Below are 19,823 nucleotides of genomic sequence, written 5' to 3'. Positions count from 1 at the left end.
TGCCCTAGCTAATTTTAGTTTGGGTAGGCACACATGCTGCAGTTATATAGGCTTCAGCCTGACCTGTAAAAGTCATTGGACATCACAGTAAATGTTTGGATAAATAAATGGATAGTCCATAAGGAAGTCCTTGCTGCTTTGTCCTGGTAGGCAAACAAAAGCTATCTGTTGTACCTATGTCAGTCTGTCCTCTCTTTGTAATGTAGACATGATGAATAGGTCCAACAGTATCACCAGTAACTTTTCTGTTTGATTAGTTATGAAAAATTTCAGAGGTGACCATGTTTGCTTAAATTTCGTGTCCACTTAAAACAACCACTGGTAGATTCACTATAGATATTTGAAAAGAAGTTGGTTAGATTTCTAAATTCAGATTGCAGACCGTCTGCAGACCACTTAGTTATCACAGATATTAAAGAGAAATCAGTTGAGCAGTAACGAAATAGAATGTTTTAGTTACTATTTTTATGAATGTTTAAAAAAGTCAGTATTTAAGATGGGTATTTTGAGATTCACTTCTCAATCCATCTATCAGCCACTTGAATTTATTTTAATGGAAAAAAATTGTCTTGTTCATATCATTGCTTAACTTGGGAAACTGTCATTTGAGTTATACAGATTTTTCTTTTTTTTTTTTTTTGTTCTTTATTCTTTTATTGCACAGATAACAGAGGTACTGAGGAAGTATACAGTGATACTGGAGGAAATTTCCTTCTTCTTGTCAGCTGATGTTTACAGGTTCATGAATGATGAGGCCATGGTAAACCTTTCATACTCAGAGTCTGTTTTACCTGTGAGAAGATAGCAATCTGAATATTTCCAGAATGTCTTTTTTTCCAACTGAAATTAATGAATTTCTACCTATCAAACACTGCAGTATAGGAGAGTTTACTATTTTGCAGGATATTCTTTGTCATTCATATTCTTTTTCCATCATTTTACATAGAACAGGCAATAGGGTTTTTTTCATGTTATATGCTGCTTTTATTCCTGTTTTTATTTTTTAATACACAGATGATTAACAGAGCATTGTTGGCTAATCAGAGGGCAATTGCCAAGCTGTTCTTTAATCTAATGAAGTCAGAGATGAAGACGGAATTATCACATCGTTTGAAATGGCAAGATAGAGTCAAGGACTGGAAGTTCATCCAAAAGAACTATGTAGTTCACAGTTTCAGGTCAGAAATTTTACAATTATATTTTGGAGTACGAGTAGCACAAAGTGACTAGTGTTCACTTGTGTTTTCTATAAACAGTAGTACTTTATCATTTTTCCATTATAAAACTAAAAAGCTAAAGGAAGTTTGCATTCTTTTTTTACCTGGGATGTATAAAACATATTTTGTATCTGTATTTCAAACATGAAATTTTCCCAAACAGATACTTACTTCAATGTATTCATCAATCCTACAGAGAATTTATGGCAAGTGAAGAAATACAGAATCCCCCAACTGTGAAAACAGAAATGGAAAATATGATAATGGATCAGATTTTACTCAGTGAAAGAAGACTGGAGTTTTTGCAGCACCTTGGGTATGACAGAGAACAGGAACAAAGGAAAATAGAATTCTTTCTCGAGTTAATGAGGGACTTGACTACAAAATGCACTTTGCTTCCTTTCAGTGTGCAATTGTACAATGCAGCAATAAGGCAGGGCCTAAACGTCTTTTATAAAGCTCTTTTTAATGGAAAAAATGCATTCTTGGTTTTCAACAGACCAGTTACACTAAACAGGGGGGTGATCGAGGGCTAGAAATGCAGGAACACAAAAGTACATCTTACTAACATTTGAAACATAGTAGAAAGGGGCAGACAAGGATGTGCAGATAAGTAAAAATTGGTGATCTTGTCAAGGCATTATTTCTGTGTGGGAGTTTAATTTGTGTAATAAATTATGAAAGGAGTCTTGATAGCAATCTAACACTGCTAAGTTTGAATATCCATCCTGACAACAAGATGGTTTGGGTGCAATGCATTACAATATTTACAGCTTGTCTTTTACAAGACTTTTTCTTTTGAAAAACAGCAGTCATCTTGTTTTATTTTCATTGCTAATATGGCTGTAAATAAAATAAAGCACAGTAGTATGGTTACTCAGATTCATAATTTTATCCTTTAAGAACTGACTGGATTATATTTTAAGGTATCTGATTCCTGTTTCCTATTTTGACAGTGATTTGTTGCCTCCAACACACACGAATGCTGAGGTAAATGAATGGTACAGATCTTTGGTGAATTTAAACAAAAGTATAGGTAAGTTGGCAAATCATTAAAACAGTCTGGAATTCAAGAAATTCTTTCTTTTTTCCAGGCAGTAATGAGTCAAATGGGTGCTTTGAAAGTATATGTTTGCTATATTCTTTTTTCCATGTGTTTCCATGTATCTTCTAAGCTGCTTTGAGCTAGCAAAACAACCAAAATAAGCTGTCTGTTGCATCACCTCCCTTTTGCCAGCACAAGCATTTTTGCATGGTGAGATCTAGCAGGAACTGACTTGGTTAGAAATAATCTGTGGAAACTAGAAGGTTAATTTTAATGCAGATCAGTTCTCAATCATACAAAAATACTCATTACCTCTTGGAGAATGAGAGGGGAAGTATTTGAGATGCTTCCTTTCTCTGAGTCCTGTAGGGTGCCTTCCATTGGCATGTCTACCTTCTCTTTCTCCAGAGCACATCCTGTCTTAATGTTGGTAGCCTGTATAGTAGCAAAGAAGTTGCTAGCAATTGTAAACAACCCACTACTTTTAAGCATAATGATAAAAAGATTTGTATTAAAATATCTTATTTTATTGGCTGACAGTGTTGTACAAGTGTGAAGACACCACTGGGATATATTATCTGTGCTGAGACTCAGCGCAGGTCCTCTGTCATTTTTTCCATTTCACAGTGCACTGTGAAATACAGAAATCTTTACAATGGTCTGTTCTTCCATATCTTTCAGATACCCACAATGTGCAGTGTATGATGAAGATACGCATCCAGTATGAGATGGTCCAGCAAAAATGTTTGGCAGAAGTGCAGTTATGCAAGGTTAGTATTGTAGCTTTGCGAATTCTTGGAAGGATTGTTGGTAACAGTACACAATGTGTTGTTACAGTAATAAAGGTTTGAGGATCCACCAGACATTGAGATAACAAGTGAAATTACTTTTTAACTTCTGTCTTATTCTGTTAGAAAACTTACTGTCCATTCTGTTTCACAGTAGCATGTGGTATTTGTACATCAAATGTGTGAAAGCAGTAACAAATGCCAGTAATGAAAGGAGTACTGTCTCACTCTTAGGTAGAGGACTCGGGGTCAGAACCCTCAGCCTTTGTGCTGAATCTGTCTTATTTTGGGAAAGAAATTCCACCTCTCTGCCTCAGTTTCTCACTTTGTGTCCAAATAGAATTGTACTGCTTACTATCAGAATGTGAGATCTTGGAGGTTGAATCATTCTCTATCCATTCACAAGAAAAGAAGAAACACTAAGCTTAGGTATATACTCTCTAAAAACCACACAGTATTTTATGTTCTATTATGTTCATGTCAATAATTTAGCATTCTTTTCATTTAGAATAACCTGTTGAATCTGAATGTTTGCACAAAAAAAGAGGCTGAAGAACTTGTGAATTCTGAGTTACTTCCATTGACTGAGGAACTACAAAGTCAGTTTGAAGAAGAACTGGAGCATATGGATGTACGTTTATTACATCTATTTTTATTACTCTGGGAGTAGTCTGTTCTTCCTGCGCTGCTGCCTGAAATGCCATATGCATCTTAGGCTATTGATATCATGTTAGGAAGAGGTCCATAGTGTGACTGAACACCCGCCCCACAAATAAAAAAAGTTTGGTGTGATTCAAGGAGTACAGTTCATAATTGTTTGGTTTATATTTGTAACAGGTTATCAGGAATGAATTAGGTATAGCTCATCCTGCCTGGACGCAGAGAGATAGATTTCAGTGATCTCCCAAATTTCTTTTAATCCTATCTTTTATATTTCTGTACATGAAAATGCCTGGGCAGTTGTTCCTAAAATGACAGACAGACTTTGGGGCATATGTAGAACATAGTAATTCTGTGCTTTGCAGTACCAGAAGAATAAATGAAAGTTTTGATATCTAAGCTTCTAGAACAAAAATATACATTCTTATCCAGTTTACTTGGACTATTTTTTCCTCTCTGAGTAGAAAAGACCATGTTGAATTCTGATAGTGTACTTACAGACAGCGTTTCATCATGTCATATGCCCCCTTACTCATTTATTTCACCTTCCAGCAAACAGTTTAATAATAACGAGTTTACTTAAATGTATTTCTTTAGAGAGACTTTGAGGAGCTGGCTAAACAGAATGAGCAGAATTGTAGAAACTTGTACAGCTATTTTAAAGATGCAATGGATCTCTGGGATGTCCATCAACTCAAACTGTCCCAGCAAGAAGGTGAACTTCAGAAGAAATTAGATGAATGCAGATGGAAACAGAATAACTCAATACAGGTATAAACATAAAAACAAGGATGTAGTAAGAGGTGAAGAAAGGACTTCTTGATGCGGAGAACCCTCTGGAATTCAAAATAGCTGGTATAAAATTTAAAATGTAATCTTTGACATTTATACTGGAATTTCTACAGGGTAGTTTCATTCTATCAGGTACATTGTTTGCTAACTGCTTGATTCACACTTAATGTACAGTCATATCTTATTTTTGATATGGCAATGGTGATAAAGATTATATTTTATGTATTAAGTGGCTGCAAGTTTCTGTTACTCATAAGATCTTGTGCAGGTATAGAGTCTTGTTTGTATGTCAGGTTTGCATATTATGGGTATAACATGCAACTTGGGGTAGCAATGTCAGAGCTGTTGTTCATTATCTATGAAAGATCTTCATAGTAGAAGAGTTTTGGTGAGGTAGCCTCCCTTCTTGGTGTAGAATATATGTACATAATTAAATTATTTGAATCCTAAATAATTATGAAGCATTTTAGTAATTACTAAATAATTTTTACTGGGTTCTTTTTATGTGGCCTTAGGTGATGGAAGCTAATCTAGATATAATTTTGGATAAAATGAGAACAGCAAGCTCTGAAGAAAAGCTGAAGGAATATTTGGAGAACACCCTTTCTTCTTTAGATGACATTAGAGCTAGGTATGAATTTTGTAGTGCAAACTTAAAAAGTAAAGCATATCTGAATGTTGGTTGTAGGTCTTGTTTAGTGCTGTAGTGCAAAGGTGTGGAAAAACATGGCTTGCTACTTTATGTAAGAATGTAAAATAAAATAATTTCCATATTGAACAAGGTTAAGGCAAATAATACTCACATTTTAGAAATAGGACTAAGAAAGACTGGTATCATTTAAAAAATATACCAAATCAGTATTATTATGTACTACACCATGTCACCCATGCCAATGGGATAATTATTTATTCAGAAGGTAGAAGTAGTAGTTCAGATTCTTGAATCACAGGGATCAGAAAGTAGGTCTGTGCCATCACCTGTGCTCATAGATTTGATCTCCTTCAAAGTCACAGTGACTAGAAGTTACTAGTAACTTTCAGATAGCCAAAGTATATATGTTGGTAATCTTTATGTTACATTTCTTACAATCAGGCATTTGCATCTTTAAAAATCGCATCAAAATTGGCGCATACCACTCTCCTTGCTGAAGATCTTAGCAGAAGGTTTGAGGATTAAATAGCCAGAGAGGAAGCAGTTATATTTTCACACCCAGAAGGTCTTTTCTGTCTGTTAGATTGGAGGCATATTAGAAGAGTGATGTGGATCTGCGTGGCAAATACACACACGCACACACCTCACACTGTAATTCTGTTTAGAGCTGTTGGTTCAGGACTCTTTACGTTCATTAGGACAATTTAAAAAAAACTCCAAAGATTATGTATCTTTTTAGGTGAGTGAAAATACAGTGAGAGTTTGCAGAGGTGGAATGTAATCTATCTGAACATTTGAACCCGTACATAGATTCCCCATAATTATCTTCATATAGGAGGGAAAGCAAATGTATATGTAAATGAAAACAGGTGTGAACATTGATTTTTCTTGAATCAAGACTCAGCTTGAACCATTAGTTTTCATTTCCAAGTAAAATGAAAATAAACCAGAAAAGCTTCAGTCACAGCTGAGCATGGTACAGAAATAACATGAAAGACAGTATTTTGACCTCTCACTTCTAATATTCCTTCTGTAAGCACAGGTCTTGAATGGTTTCCATCCAAAATGAAAGATCTTAAATACTTTATTGCAAATATTTCTTCACTTTGTGCATTTATATATTTGTAATGAACTAATCTCTACTAACAAGCCATTGTAGTGATTGTGTTCAGGCTAAACAGATATAGTACAATGTTTAGCCTAAAGGTTTTATGAGATTGGTCAAAAAGTTAGATTTGGATTTAAAGACATTGTAGTCATACTCCAATTTATTTCTATACATACTTGAGTCTCTTAAACAGTGATCTTAAATTTGACAGGTATGAGACATTCAACCAAGTTCTAATGGATAAAGTAATGGCTTACCCAGAAGCTATTTTGTGGGAATTGCTTTCTTATAGTATATCCATCAGCCAATATTTTAATGTAAAGGAAATCTTCAAACAGGTATAAAGAAAACAAACTTCTTCTGGTTTAAAATCTTTTTAGTTAATTAAATAATTAAAACTGGTGTATTAATTTTTCACGTTGCAGAAAATTTACTTTAGCTTTAAAATTTAGATCATATAAACTAAAGCATTGTTTTGGCCATAGGACTGAAATGCTTTTGGTAGAAATAGAGGGGGGAAACACAAAAGCTTTCTCTGTCCCACACTTTTAACTCTGTCCTTGTTACAAACTGCATTTTAGAAAATTCACTTGCCTTTTAAACAGAAAACTGCAAGGTAGCAAAATTACATTAATCAATTTGAGTGTTATAGCTTCTTTAGAAGATAAGTAATCCATTCAAGACTATCATATCTTATTGAAATAGATATATTTTGAGAAGGAATACAGATTTCTTATAAGCAAGCAAATCCTTATTTTTAAATTGTGTGGGGTTTGTTGTTGTTGTTTTGCTTTTAGAACTTGCAAGGAAAGACAGACTCCACATTTCAAGATCAAGGTAATACCTCAACGGTACAAACAGGTATTTTTGCTTGCTTGTTTTTCAATCTGTATTTCTTTGGATTGTGATCAGTAAAACTCTGCTTTAACTGGAAAGAACTAGTTAAGGCTTCAGAAGCTGAACATCTGGTGGAGCAGCAAGCTGAGACCATTGTGCAAGAAAATGAAGGAGAGGAAAAGACGGACGGTTGTCAACAAGAAAATGAAGAAACAAACACAGCTGAGAATGAGAAGACCTTTGCACAGGAAACTGAAGAAACAGAGGAAAAAGAAGATGGGAAGAGTACTCCTCCTGAAAGTGAAGAAACTGAACATGCAGAACAGAGGGTAAACTTTACACAGGTAAGTGAACAAGAGAATAAATTTGAAGGTGAAGGTAGTCTTGCACAAAATAATGAATAATAGGAAATCTTTTTGCTGAGGTAAGTCTAAATGCCTTAAAGTAGATTAGATTTAGTTTGTGCACAAAGCATGCAGAAGTCTTTATTGTTTTCATTTATTTCTGGACTATTAGGGCTTTAGAGCCTTTTTATGGGCAAATAGAGTGTGTAAAATGGTTTACAACCATTCCTTTTGTACTGCTTTTACCCTTGTAAAAGCCTTTTGCATAGATTTTTTTATTTAAATCTCTTTCTGTCTTTTGTCATAGTATTCTTAACCCACAGTGAATGAGCTGTATTTGTATCTAAGTATTATTTTTTCAGGTCTTTAGTCACGTGAATCTATTACCATAACAAAAACCTTTTAAAACATTGATGACTCATTGATATTGAGACTTGCAAGCATATTCCCTGTATGAATGTTGTCCAGATTGAGAACAAGAGCATAATTCTTAATATCCTTAGGACTCTTACATTAGCTTGTGCACTGTTAACTCTATGCTTCTACCTTTAAAGGTAACAGATGATGATTTCCAGTTGTTTCCTAGGCTATGTTCAACAGCAGCAAGGCAGAAAGCTGTGAAATTGCCGTGGAGACCTTTTCCACTTCTAGTGAAAACTCTTACACAGTTCTTGCAGTTGAAGAGGCAGGAAAGACTGACATCCCAGAGACTTATTTTACAAAATATGAAAAAAAAGAACCACTTCCTATGTACCTGAAATATGTACTTATCAAAGAAACCATGTTTATAGAGCTGAAGAAGCGGTTAGTAGAAAACAGTTTATGTTCTTTCTTTCCCTTTAGGTAATAGACAAATTTCAGCTGTTTGGAAGAAACATTAGACTAAAGATGCAAAACTTATCAATTATTTTGATGTTATTCCTCTTTTTAAATTGATAAAAATAAGAGAAAAATTTTATATTGCTTTCCATCCATAGCTCTCAAAGTACCACACAAGCATTTACCTCTTACAGAACATTCATATTTTACAGAAAGTTATTTATTGAGAAAACATATTACAGAAAGGGGAGTAATTTGCCCAAATTCCCTGCAGAGCCATGAAGGTAAAATGCCTGGTACTCATTAGTATGCAGCCAGCTCAAAAACTCCACCAGTACTGCGCAAATGGTAATGAAACCATATCTTCCTATGGTCAGAAGTTAAATTCTTAGAATTAATATATTTAATAAATTCTTCTTTATTACTTACTGTTCCTCACTGTAATATTTCTTTTTCAATCATAGGATTTGCCTCTGCTTTTTTGAACACTTGGAGAAATGGTTTGCGGAGTCCTTGCCCAACTCCTGTGCCTTTGTAGCTGCCAAGAAAGAGGAGCTGAATTCAGAACTTCAGCTGCGTCTTCACTTGCATCAGCGAAGACAGGAGAATATAGAGACACATATCTACAATGTTAGAGCTGGTACCAACTGTTTTTTTTACTTTGAGCATTACATGTCTTCATTTAGAGATGATCATAAGTGGACCAAAATGCATTTCAGTGTCAGTTGACTCAGTAGTAGAGGACAATAGGAAGCAGTTGTCTACTAATTCCTAGTATAATATGTTACTCATATATTTTAAAAAAGATGTTTTTTTTCTATAGCTCATACTGGTTTGTGCTATGTTATGTTTGGAAAATAACCAACAGTGCCTTGATCAATGACTTGATTGTGAAAGATGTAGAACATTCAGTTCCTATTGTCAATATTTGTGAATCGTCATTCTCCTTGGAATTATTTAACAAGAGTTTGCAATGTACAAAAAATAATTTTTAAAGTGTTGCAGAAAAAGAGTTGGCAAGTGTTGGGAGAGATTAAATGCCAGGGCTTGGATTCTGAATACATGAGAGGAAGGATTTAGCTATATGAAATATCACTGAGCTACAGATTGGGCACTAATCAGAATTCTTTTTTTTGTATGAGAAATGTCAGGTTTTTCTGCTGGAAGAAAATTATTTAAGACAGGTTTGTTGGTCTTTAACATATAAACGAAAAATTCTCTTTTGGGAGAACAGGAAAATAATTTTTCAATTCCACTTTTTCCTGCAAAGAGGACAGGTGCCTTTTCTGGCAGTTTTCTTGAGCTTGATCAGCTGGCTCTTGATTTATCCAACTGTCATTCCAGAAGGGAGACCAAAAATTATTCCCCCCTCCCCCCCGGCCCCAACATAGGGAGAAGTGTATTTTCCATTTAAAAAAAACCCAAACAACCCTTTACCTTTGCTTTTGTTACAAGACTGAGAACAGAGAGATAATAGAGATGTCAGCAGTGACCAAAAATAAAGGAAAAAGAGGGCTTAGTGCAAACAAAAGGCATTTGTGATTTGAATGGGTTAGGAGCTGCCAGGGATATATGTCAAACACAGGATAAAACTCAAAGAAACAGAATTGGATGTATTTTATTTTATGTTTTAGCCACTCTGAGATCTGCCTCGATTTATTTTACCACTGCTTCTGATAATAGGTTGGCCGCTGGTTGTGTATAGTCCACAGTAAAGAGGGAGTCATGACCATGTTGTAAAACTTCTTTTCTTGTCAGTGGAACTGTTACTTCACAAAGAGCGTCTAGAGTGCCACTGTGCTGGGGTGGTGGAAGCTCTGAAAAAGGAGAGAGCTGAATTTCTCAAATTTTGTGATCAGCGAAATAACATCAGCAAAAACTTACATTCGCGAATCCGTGACATAGAATCTGTCTTCCTTAGTGCTCCTATGACTGAGAAGTAAGTGTGCCACAGGTTTTGCTGGCTGCAAACTTCCATAGTGAAATACTCCTGATTGCTGTCTGAGATTTTCTCGGTTTGCATTCTGAATCTATTTTATATGTCATAACTCTTCAATGAAGACTGCTTCATGAAACTTTAAAAAAATGTAAAGAATTTTTGTTTCCTTTCTCTCTCCCTGAAGAAATTAAAGTCAGTACTGAATGGATGACAATTTTCATATATTTTCAAAGTGCTGGCAGTCTTAAAGTAGAAAAGATGTTTCATCTGTTTAGATTTAATCCAGTTTCCTGAACCTGCACAGTAATAGCAATTGACTAATTGGTTTTGAAGGATACTATTCAATAGCATCAACTGCTTGCTGATATCTTCCAAGTGTTCATCAGAACAATCACAGTTCAGTGAGTTGCTTTCAGAATAGTAAAACACTCTTGAGTTCTCAGATTTTGTTCATGTCTTTACGGCCAGTAGTGTCTGAATCATAATGTGTGCTCCTTTTTCTATATGTTTTCCCTGTCTTTTATTATTTGCTCTTAGGTTAGTTTCTTTCAGCAACAGTCTGCACTCAGAGCTACATAATCATCTGGAAGTGATCCAGGTTTCCCTGAGGAGTTACCGGAACTATTTGGAGGAAGCTTTAGGAAAATTAAGGGATTCAAATGTGGATTTTCTCAAAGCTTGCAGGTATAGAGATTTCATTGGAGTGTTGTTTATAAATAGTTACCTATTTCTGGGCATCAGCATCTGTTGCACTGGCAGAACACTAAAATTAAAGTTTATTTTGTTATTCATCTAGTTTGCTATTTAAAAAACAGATTTATTTTGTTAAGCCACAATTATTACACTGTTTTCATTACATTTGTGTTGATATCTATGTTTTAAGGCTGCTTAGCTAAAATAGTCTTTGAGAAAAGGAAGACTCATAGCCAACTGCTTTTACTCTGCTGGTTGCTTTCAGATTATTTTTGGAGGGAGGTAACTTTTCTCCTGAGGAGGTAAAGTATTTCAGCAAGCGTCTTCAGGAAGAAAGTAAGCGTATTGACTCTTTTGAAAGTTTAATCAAGAGAGACATGGAGAAAATGGAATCAAGCTACTTGGAGCAGGTGTGCAGAGTTTCATTTTTTCATATTTGATGTGATTTATAATCAGCCTGCTCCCAGATTAGGACTGTAAGACTGTTCTGTGTGGCAATTACATGATGGAAAAATAAGTAGAAATGGTGAGTTCTATGATTTAAGTTTTAAAAAGTGAAAATTAATTAGTTCTGTCTCTTGTTTCTGGCATTCTTAAAGGCTACTGAACTTATCAACCAGTCTGAAACAAAGTTTCGTTATCTCTTTATGAATCGAGTCTTTGTGGAGAAGATCCAACGATTTCTGACAAATCTACAAGTGCAAATCAAATCAGAGGTACAAACAGAAACATCAGAACTTCGTTTAAATGAATTATAATCTTTTATCTTTTATACCATTGAAGAGATTTTTGGCTGAATTCAGAGTTGACAAACGTTAACTGACTTTTTATATTCATTCAAAACCTGTTTTCTGTCATTATCAGCTTAAAACTATGTTTTTACTACTGCTGCAGCTATACTGGAACACTACGGTCTTGCAGCATGTTGAGTATGTTCATCTGAATAGACCAGATTGTTGTGTGGTACAGTAAAGGAGAACACTAAGTGTTGCTTTTGTGAATTATTGTTTTCAGCTTCTCCTCTGAGTACCAGTGATTTGTTTTTACCAGTGAGTCTAGTGGCTTCAAAGTGGAGCCTCTGAAAAACCCTTGAATGGGATTTCACTTCACCAATGTTTGCTTCTGCTTTAGGTAGCAAGTTCCAATTTGCAGGCAGTGACATTAAACTCTTATCTAGAGAAGCTCCATCAGAAGATAGATGCTTGTGCTCATCCTACTGCAGAAAAAGAAGTAAGTTCTAATCAGCACAAAATGGTATTTAATCTGACTTGGTAGTAGTTTGATTCACTGTGCATGTTTGTATAATGTATAAACTAACATTTTTGAGGTAGACATGTTTATACACATTTGGGAGGTGGGTGGAAAGAGTACTTTACCACAGAATTTTTGCTCAGGAAGGTCCTGTACCTGTTCTCCTGTTTGCCAAACAAAAGCCTCAGCCTCTATACAATCTCATTACTTCCATGTATTTGTGTTGTGCTTTAACCCCAGCCAGCAACTAAGCACCACGCAGCCACTCCCCCCCCAACCCAGTGGGATGGGGGAGAAAATTGGGAAGAGAAGTAAAACTTGTGGGTTGAGATAAGAACGGTTTAATAGAACAGAAAAGAAGAAACTAATAATGATAATGACACTAATAAAATGACAACGGTAATGATAAAAGGATTGGAATGTACAAATGATGCACAGTGCAATTGCTCACCACCCGCAGATCAACATCCAGTTAGTCCCCAAGCGGCGATTCCCCCTGCCCCCACTCTCCCAGTTCCTACACTAGATGGGACGTCACATGGTATGGAATACCCCGTTGGCCAATTTGGGTCAGCTGCTCTGGCTGTGTCCTGTGCCAACTTCTTGTGCCCCTCCAGCTTTCTCGCTGGCTGGGCTTGAGAAGCTGAAAAATCCTTGACTTTAGACTAAACCCTACTGAGCAACAACTGAAAACATCAGTATTATCAACATTCTTCGCATACTGAACTCAAAACATAGCACTGCACCAGCTACTAGGAAGACAATTAACTCTATCCCAGCTGAAACCAGGACAATGTGTAAATAAAATGGTGATAGAACAGAGTCAAATGATGTTGTATGCAACAGTCAGCATATTTGAAAAGTCTGAAATAGCTAGTTTGGTAAATACCATCTGTATTATCGTATCTTTCAGGCTTTGACTTCTGAAGAGTTGTATGATTTTGCCATGGTAGTGTTGAAAGAACTGAAAAAGAGGAGCCAGTATCTCGACTGCTTGCTAGTAAAAGCTAGTAAAAGCCTGCATGATGATGTAAGATCGCATTTAAGTTCTCTATATTTTATTTAATATCGAGTGAATTTTTATGTGTATACGTTTTAAAGGTTTTTCAGAATCTGTGCTTTGACTTTTCAAATGAAGAAGGATGCTGCATTATGGCAAGCTGTCCAAGACATTGTAACACTAGGTCAGCTTTTTTAATAGGCTGAGTAAATCAGTCACCACTGAGTTTACTAAATGTTAAAGATGCACAGCATCACAATAAGTTGCTCAGTTCTTCGAAAAAGTTTATTTTCAAGGTGTAGCACTATTCATAGATACATATTTCAGGGGTTTCTTTCAATAATTAAAAAAAATTCATCAAGTGTACCTGAAGAGGGTTTTTTTTATCAAGTGGTATTTTTTTTTCCCCTTCCTTGTCTGGAAAGTCTGTCTTCATGTTGTAATCTACAGTGGATCACTGTTTTAAGGGTATATACTTAAATTCTGCTTATGATAGTTATGAGAATCTACTCTTAACTATTTTTAAATGTCTCAGAGTTGTATAGCTGTAACAACATTACTACTAGAATTATAAAAACCTTTCTTTCAGCCTGTGAAGGAAAATAGTGCATGTTTGGAAGATCTGCTTTAGTAATCAGTACCTACATGTAATGGTTTCACGAATTGCCTGCTACAGTCAACAGGGTTTCATTTTTCTTCCAATTTCAGGAGGACTTTACCCCTCTTGCAACGGATGTTACGTTACAAGGTCCAATTGCTGTTGCCATTCGAACAGAGTGTCTCAGAGATGAGAATAAAGTGATGGTGATGGGGCTGGATCCTGTCAAATTTCCTTTGTTAAATCCAAGCAGAATGGGAAAGTCTGCAGTTGATGATTTATCAATAAGTGTTATCAAAAATTTACTTGAGTAAGTACTTGTTTGCCTAAAGGTATTTTTCTGTCATTGTCTTTATTTATGTTTTCTTTGCTATATATACCTCTTCTCTTCATGAGGCTCATGATAACACTACAAGGGGCTTCACTACAGTATTCTTAAAATTTATATTCCAGAAGCATATAAAGGTTTTCCTGAATTTCTATTTTGTAGTTTACCTTTGTACATACAGAACTATTGAATTTATTGTTCGTAGGTAATACTACTACATACTTTCTGATCAGTCTAGCTTTAAAAATCAGTCTAGCTGAGACTCCTTTCTTTTTACAAGCAAGATTTCTAATAGCCAAATTACCGCATTGTGAGTAATAAGTGACATCTAGTTTACAGCACTATGATAAATTTTAGGTATTAAATTTTTGTCTTTAGAGCCTTATTTTACTTAGAAGGTGATTAGATGCTACATAGGTGAATGAACATACAAAGTGTGACATGAACAGTGTGGCAAGTGTGTGATTTGCAAATAAATATTTTAATGCAGTTTTGCTTGTAGAAATTCCAAAATTCCAGTTAAACAATTAGTTGGTCCCATGGAAGTACTTACATTTACACTGTCAGTTGTGAAAATAATCCTATCTGTTAAATATTATCTCAGAAATTTAACTGCACTTAGCACACGGTAGGGATAGAGAACTTACATAGTTCTCTATATAATATAGTATATAACATAAAATAGCAGGGTATTCAATAGCAGCTTAGCTCTTTTTTTGTTTCAGAATTCAGCCGTCCAGAAAATCTTCAGGCCTAAATCAGGAGAGAAATGATCACTCACATTCATTAGGACCAGGTATGCAAGCATTTCTTTTAATATATTACATTCATCTAAATTGTAGTTCCTAGCATCTCACTGAGCAGGTCTAGCATGTTCCAGGCCAGTTGATGACATGCTAGCTCTAATAGAGTTGTACATCCCAACTTTTTTCTTGGATAACTTTACTTTGCAATAAGAAGATGATTTTTTGGCTCTTAACCAATGAAAGCTGCAGAATGAGATAATAATTTTGTGAAGAGTATCCATATTTGTGATAGCAAAAGGGAAAAGGGGTGGAGAAAAGAATTAGAAGAGAAGTCATGAAAATATGTAGGGGATCAGGGATCCTTCTCACAGTGTATTACCATTCACTCAAAAGTGAGTGGAGGGGTAATCCCAACAGCTCCCTACCTAGAGTTCCCATTTCCTCATCTCTCTTCTCCAGAGCTTGACTCCTCCAGCCACTTTCAAAGGTATCATCTCTCTCTTCCACATTCCTAAGTCCTCATCACAGCCAAGACTATGAATGTAGCCCATTCATTCTCCTTCTTATTCCCTGCCTTAATGTTGTTTTAAATATCTTCCCATCTACCATGTATTTTCTATGACATTCCCATCACTCGTGCCAATGCACAACCTTTATTGCTGTTGCCACTGCTGGGTTAGTTCAGTTCTGTCTGTCTGAAATTATTGTTCCTGTAGTTGTCCCCTTAATGTTGTAAAGAAACATTATAGAAATGAGAACATAAAGCATATAACCATATAAAAAAGACTTCAGTTGGCATTTATACAATGTTCTTCATCTGTCCTTGTTAAATATAAAGCAATTCTTCCCACATCAAAGAAGAATGCTCACTTAAATGTATCTGATGAAGGTCCTCAGATCTCTGCTACTTACAGCCATGCAGGTCGGACCACCAAGAAGTCAACTTTCAACAAAAAGTTGCCAAAAGGAAGGTAAGACCCTTGAAAGGAGGAATTCCACTTATAATATTCCTATGCAGAAATTTACCTAACCTTTGTCCACTGCCTGTTCTTTGAAAAATTCTTAACACTTATTTGTATTAGCCTTCTTTCCAACTAAGCTTATCATTTGGGATCTCTTCCCTGTTTATGTCATCATGATCAGCTCTGCATTTTTTTTTCAGATTTTGGCTGGAAAAACATTCTTCTTTTTCTCTTTCATCTGCTGTTGTTTTGTATTTTGAAGTTGTTGAAATATAGATTAACCCCATTCAAATCAATATGGCTTAATTTTCAGGTCTGGTGTCTACACAGTATGTCTTCTGTTTAGTCCATATATAGATGAAATGAGCTACTGTAACAGTGAAAACAATAGAAAAGTTTTGAAGAGCTGTTGAGGAGAGAATCCTGAGAATTTTTTTCCATCAAAAAATTATTTTCATATAATACTAGTGTTACAGTTACATTTTTCTAAATTTTTCTTCAGTTTCATATCCATCATATGACTGACTAGCTCAAATAATCAGCCAGAGAAGGAAAATACTTGTAGATAGTTTCAAATTAATGTTTTGCCTCCCTAGGAAACAGAAATACACCAGACCAGTCCTCAGTGACAAGAGATTCCAGATATTTAGAGAGAAACCTCCAGAATCTGAGTAAGTAATGTATATTTGCGGAAGTAGAAGTTAATCTGCAAAAAGCCCTACCTATCTATTTATCTATCTATTTATTTATAATCATGAACTACAGAGTTCACCATTGAATTTTGAGGTATTTAACCTTGATATTTATGGATTAAAGTGTTTACAGAACAGTTCCTTTTTGCAACATAATAATAGTGAATATAAAAGTAATCCATTTTATTCTGTTTAATGTCTGAAATGGGTGGCCTCATTGGAGTCCCTTTTGTACATTTACAAAAAATGGGCTAGAAAATGTAAAATACCCTGTCTTTCAGTTATTTTCACATCTAAGAAAATCAATAAATTTTATACACTACATTCTTGTGCTCAATATTACATTTATATGAATAAACAAGGAACAAACTGTTTTGGAGGTGATTTTTAAATGGTTCCATTCTCCTTCTCTAAGAAAATGATCATATTTTTTCTTAATAGTTGTACTATATAGAATGGAGCTATTTCATATGTGCTATGCAAAACTATTTAAATTAATGTCTAAGATGTTTAAGTGCTTAGGAATTTTGTTCCACATTGTGTTTCAAAATACTTCCAGGAAACAGCTAGACCCACCTTCAAATGTTTTTGGTTTATCTAAAGTGCATGGTAAACTCGTAAGGTAGGTTTTCAGCACAGGAAGTTGGCTAAGATTGCTTTTTTGTTCCAGTGACATGGAGGTGTTCTCCAGTAAGTATTTACACTAGCTCAGAGTCCTTGCTTCTTCTGAAGAGAATCTGTACTAATGGGGGTGAAGGTTCTTAGGCTTTCTGAATATTTTTTTGTGTATGCTCTGAAAAACGTATTAAAGTAAACCTGAACAAAATATTTGAAAAACCATAAATATTACCAGTGTGATCATTTTACAGCATGATTGTCTGGTTTTTAAAGTTTTATTTATTTTGTTTGCTTTCAGTACTTTTAAAGGGATTATTATGAATATTCTCTGGACAGGTAATAACAGCTTGCTCTGCCTTGCTGAGGTAAGAAAACCCAGTGTTCTTCAGTCACTTTTGCTTTCATAGGTCTACTCCCGTGTCAGCTAAATAAATTGGTTCTTTACAATGTTTGGATGAACATCCAAAAATTTTCCTTTCTTCACGAGTGCATCTAATTTTAAAATAGTATTTGACAGAGTGTATTTTTGATCACAGGTTTCTTTATAAATATTAACTAAGCATTTCAAAATCAGAGGAAGAAAACTGGTCTCAAATAAGAGGGTGGTTGGTAGCCTTATGTATCCCTGCTACTGCTATATGCCTAGATGTGACTTGTTTGAATGTGTTATCAACAACTTTTCTCTTTTATCTTTACCTCCTGAAGGAGTTCTACCAAAAAGAGAACCCTCAAATCACAATGCTTGAAGATCTGCCAGAGACATTTGAACATTGTGCAGAAGTGCTCAGACAAAATCTATTGTCATACCAAAGGCAGACAGATGATTACTACAATTCCTGTCTTACAGGTAAATTCATTCAGTTAAGACTTTCAATTTCTTGTGTATGTAATTTTTCAGTTATGTGAACTGAAAATTGCAGTGATGGAGAATTATGTAGCTTTCTTAATCCATCACACTCAGTGGGAAAAGTCCAGTTGATTTTACTGGAAATTGGGCCAATATTCTCTTTTAATATATTATCAGCTACAAAAAGCATGGCAGAAGAATTTGACTAAGTTGAAAGACCCGTACAAGGTCCTATCTTTTAGCAAGTGTATGTTTTTCAAAGCATTGGACCTAGAAAAAGGAATGGCAGGGACAGAATCTCTGTGAGAGAAAATTCCAGGTTGTTTGACCCTTGCAGTGTCATTCAACACAGCTGAGTAGTTTGGGATTTTTTTTCCTTGCAATGAGTAATTCTGTGTCACATATACACACTGTCTTTTCCAAAAAGAATTTCAGGATCAGTTGAAGTTGTTTGAGAAGGAGCTCCCTTATGTCTCCCAGTTGGCAGTTGATGGTCTTTTAAAAGAACATGAGCAGAAGCTCAGCTATTCCACTGGTCAGATTCGGCACCTCTTCAATAAACAGCTGGAAGACTGGGAGAATGAGAAGGTATGTATCATGGATGTGTTGGAATGCTTCCAGTGTAAGCAATGCTAAATGCATCAAATTATAAAATTTGATTTTTATTAATGTCACTGTTTGCTTAATCACTTACTGTTGAGCTAGCCACAGATTTAGTTTCTGTGTTTGCAGTTAGTCTGTGTAGTTCTACTGGAAGCTTTGTATTTCTAGTAACTCAGTCCCTTCTCTCACTGCTTCCAGCACTGGGATGCCTCTTTATAATCTTATACGGCTCTGCCTGCCATCTTACACTTAGATTGTAAACTCTTTAAGGGCTGTGACATTGTGGTACGGCTATACAGCTCATACTGTATGGGTGCGCTCATTTGTAGGTGCTATGACATACAGATAATGAAATATCATTATACACTATCTTTCAAAAAATAGGTATATTTTGTCCAGTAATACCAGAACTGATAACAGAATCATAATGGAGATCATGCAGAAAATGTTGTAGAGTAGTATCTTGAGATTTTGTCCCTTTGAGTGTTATGTTAAATTCAGGAAAAAATACAAATACAGAGATACAAAAAATATCTTGTTTACCACTTGGTAGGAGAGATTCTTATTTGTTGAAAACAAAGACCAAGATGAGATCAGAGGCCCTGTTTTTCAGCAGATAGGCAATTTGGTATATGCTGCACTACAAGGTTTATCTCTAGACAGCCAAGGAATAGACTAAATTTTCTTTGTCTTTCTGAATACTTTTATATAAAATGTGTGGGGTTTACTTCTTCCTTATTATGACTCAATTGCACATACTTTACTGAAGACGTTTCTTTCTTATGTATTTACTTAAAGACTGTGCACAAGAATCAATTACATCCCTCCCTGGGACACCCAGACAACTTACTTCAGCTGGACACTTTGTGCCAAGAGGAAATAAAAAGGCAAAAAGACCAAGCTGATGGTATTCATCTCAATACACAGATGCTGCAGGTAATTGTAAAGCCATTGCTTAATATGAACTTAGATGTTGCATTTGGAAAGGAGAGTACCTCTTGGATACATTTTTCCTCTCCATCAAAAGTAAACTGGAAAATGTTTTCAGTTTTAGGCAATCCTGTTCATATATCTTTTAAACTTTAAGTTATTTATTATCAGCATTAGATCAAGATATACATAAATGCCTATGCACATGTACACATGCATAAATTTATTGTGGGACTAACTGATCTTTTCTATCACTCATAGAACATAATGAGGAAGAGATGACTTATATCTTAATAGTAGAATTACTGGATGTAAGTCTAAATTGGGAGCAACAGGGACATCCTCTGGTTAATT

At 35.3% G+C, this 19,823-nt stretch overlaps 1 protein-coding gene across 3 annotated transcripts in view; it reads left to right on the top strand.

Annotated features, from left to right (window-relative positions):
- CCDC180 (coiled-coil domain containing 180) overlaps positions 1-19,823 on the top strand; it is a 28,302-nt gene that overhangs the window by 3,725 nt on the left and 4,754 nt on the right. For all 3 annotated transcript variants that reach the window (XR_012654074.1, XR_012654075.1, XM_075054867.1), the window contains exons 6-32: positions 665-760; positions 1,015-1,178; positions 1,414-1,533; positions 2,174-2,253; positions 2,944-3,032; positions 3,559-3,681; positions 4,308-4,481; positions 5,018-5,133; positions 6,474-6,600; positions 7,060-7,099; positions 7,199-7,443; positions 8,030-8,247; positions 8,727-8,902; positions 10,021-10,201; positions 10,739-10,885; positions 11,160-11,304; positions 11,494-11,610; positions 12,026-12,124; positions 13,059-13,175; positions 13,854-14,053; positions 14,797-14,867; positions 15,656-15,788; positions 16,376-16,450; positions 17,388-17,454; positions 17,795-17,936; positions 18,364-18,524; positions 19,338-19,475. Coding sequence is in view for 1 of the 3 variants with exons in the window: in XM_075054867.1 (XP_074910968.1) it covers positions 665-760; positions 1,015-1,178; positions 1,414-1,533; positions 2,174-2,253; positions 2,944-3,032; positions 3,559-3,681; positions 4,308-4,481; positions 5,018-5,133; positions 6,474-6,600; positions 7,060-7,099; positions 7,199-7,443; positions 8,030-8,247; positions 8,727-8,902; positions 10,021-10,201; positions 10,739-10,885; positions 11,160-11,304; positions 11,494-11,610; positions 12,026-12,124; positions 13,059-13,175; positions 13,854-14,053; positions 14,797-14,867; positions 15,656-15,788; positions 16,376-16,450; positions 17,388-17,454; positions 17,795-17,936; positions 18,364-18,524; positions 19,338-19,475 (3,561 nt within the window). In the remaining 2 variants the exon portion in view is untranslated. The remainder of the gene's footprint in view (positions 1-664; positions 761-1,014; positions 1,179-1,413; positions 1,534-2,173; positions 2,254-2,943; positions 3,033-3,558; positions 3,682-4,307; positions 4,482-5,017; positions 5,134-6,473; positions 6,601-7,059; positions 7,100-7,198; positions 7,444-8,029; positions 8,248-8,726; positions 8,903-10,020; positions 10,202-10,738; positions 10,886-11,159; positions 11,305-11,493; positions 11,611-12,025; positions 12,125-13,058; positions 13,176-13,853; positions 14,054-14,796; positions 14,868-15,655; positions 15,789-16,375; positions 16,451-17,387; positions 17,455-17,794; positions 17,937-18,363; positions 18,525-19,337; positions 19,476-19,823) is intronic.

The sequence above is a fragment of the Buteo buteo genome, chromosome 23 (assembly GCF_964188355.1).
Source record: "Buteo buteo chromosome 23, bButBut1.hap1.1, whole genome shotgun sequence".
Taxonomy (NCBI): Eukaryota; Metazoa; Chordata; class Aves; order Accipitriformes; family Accipitridae; genus Buteo; species Buteo buteo.
Note: the sequence above shows the minus strand (reverse complement) of the source record. Positions and strands in the feature narration are given on the sequence as shown.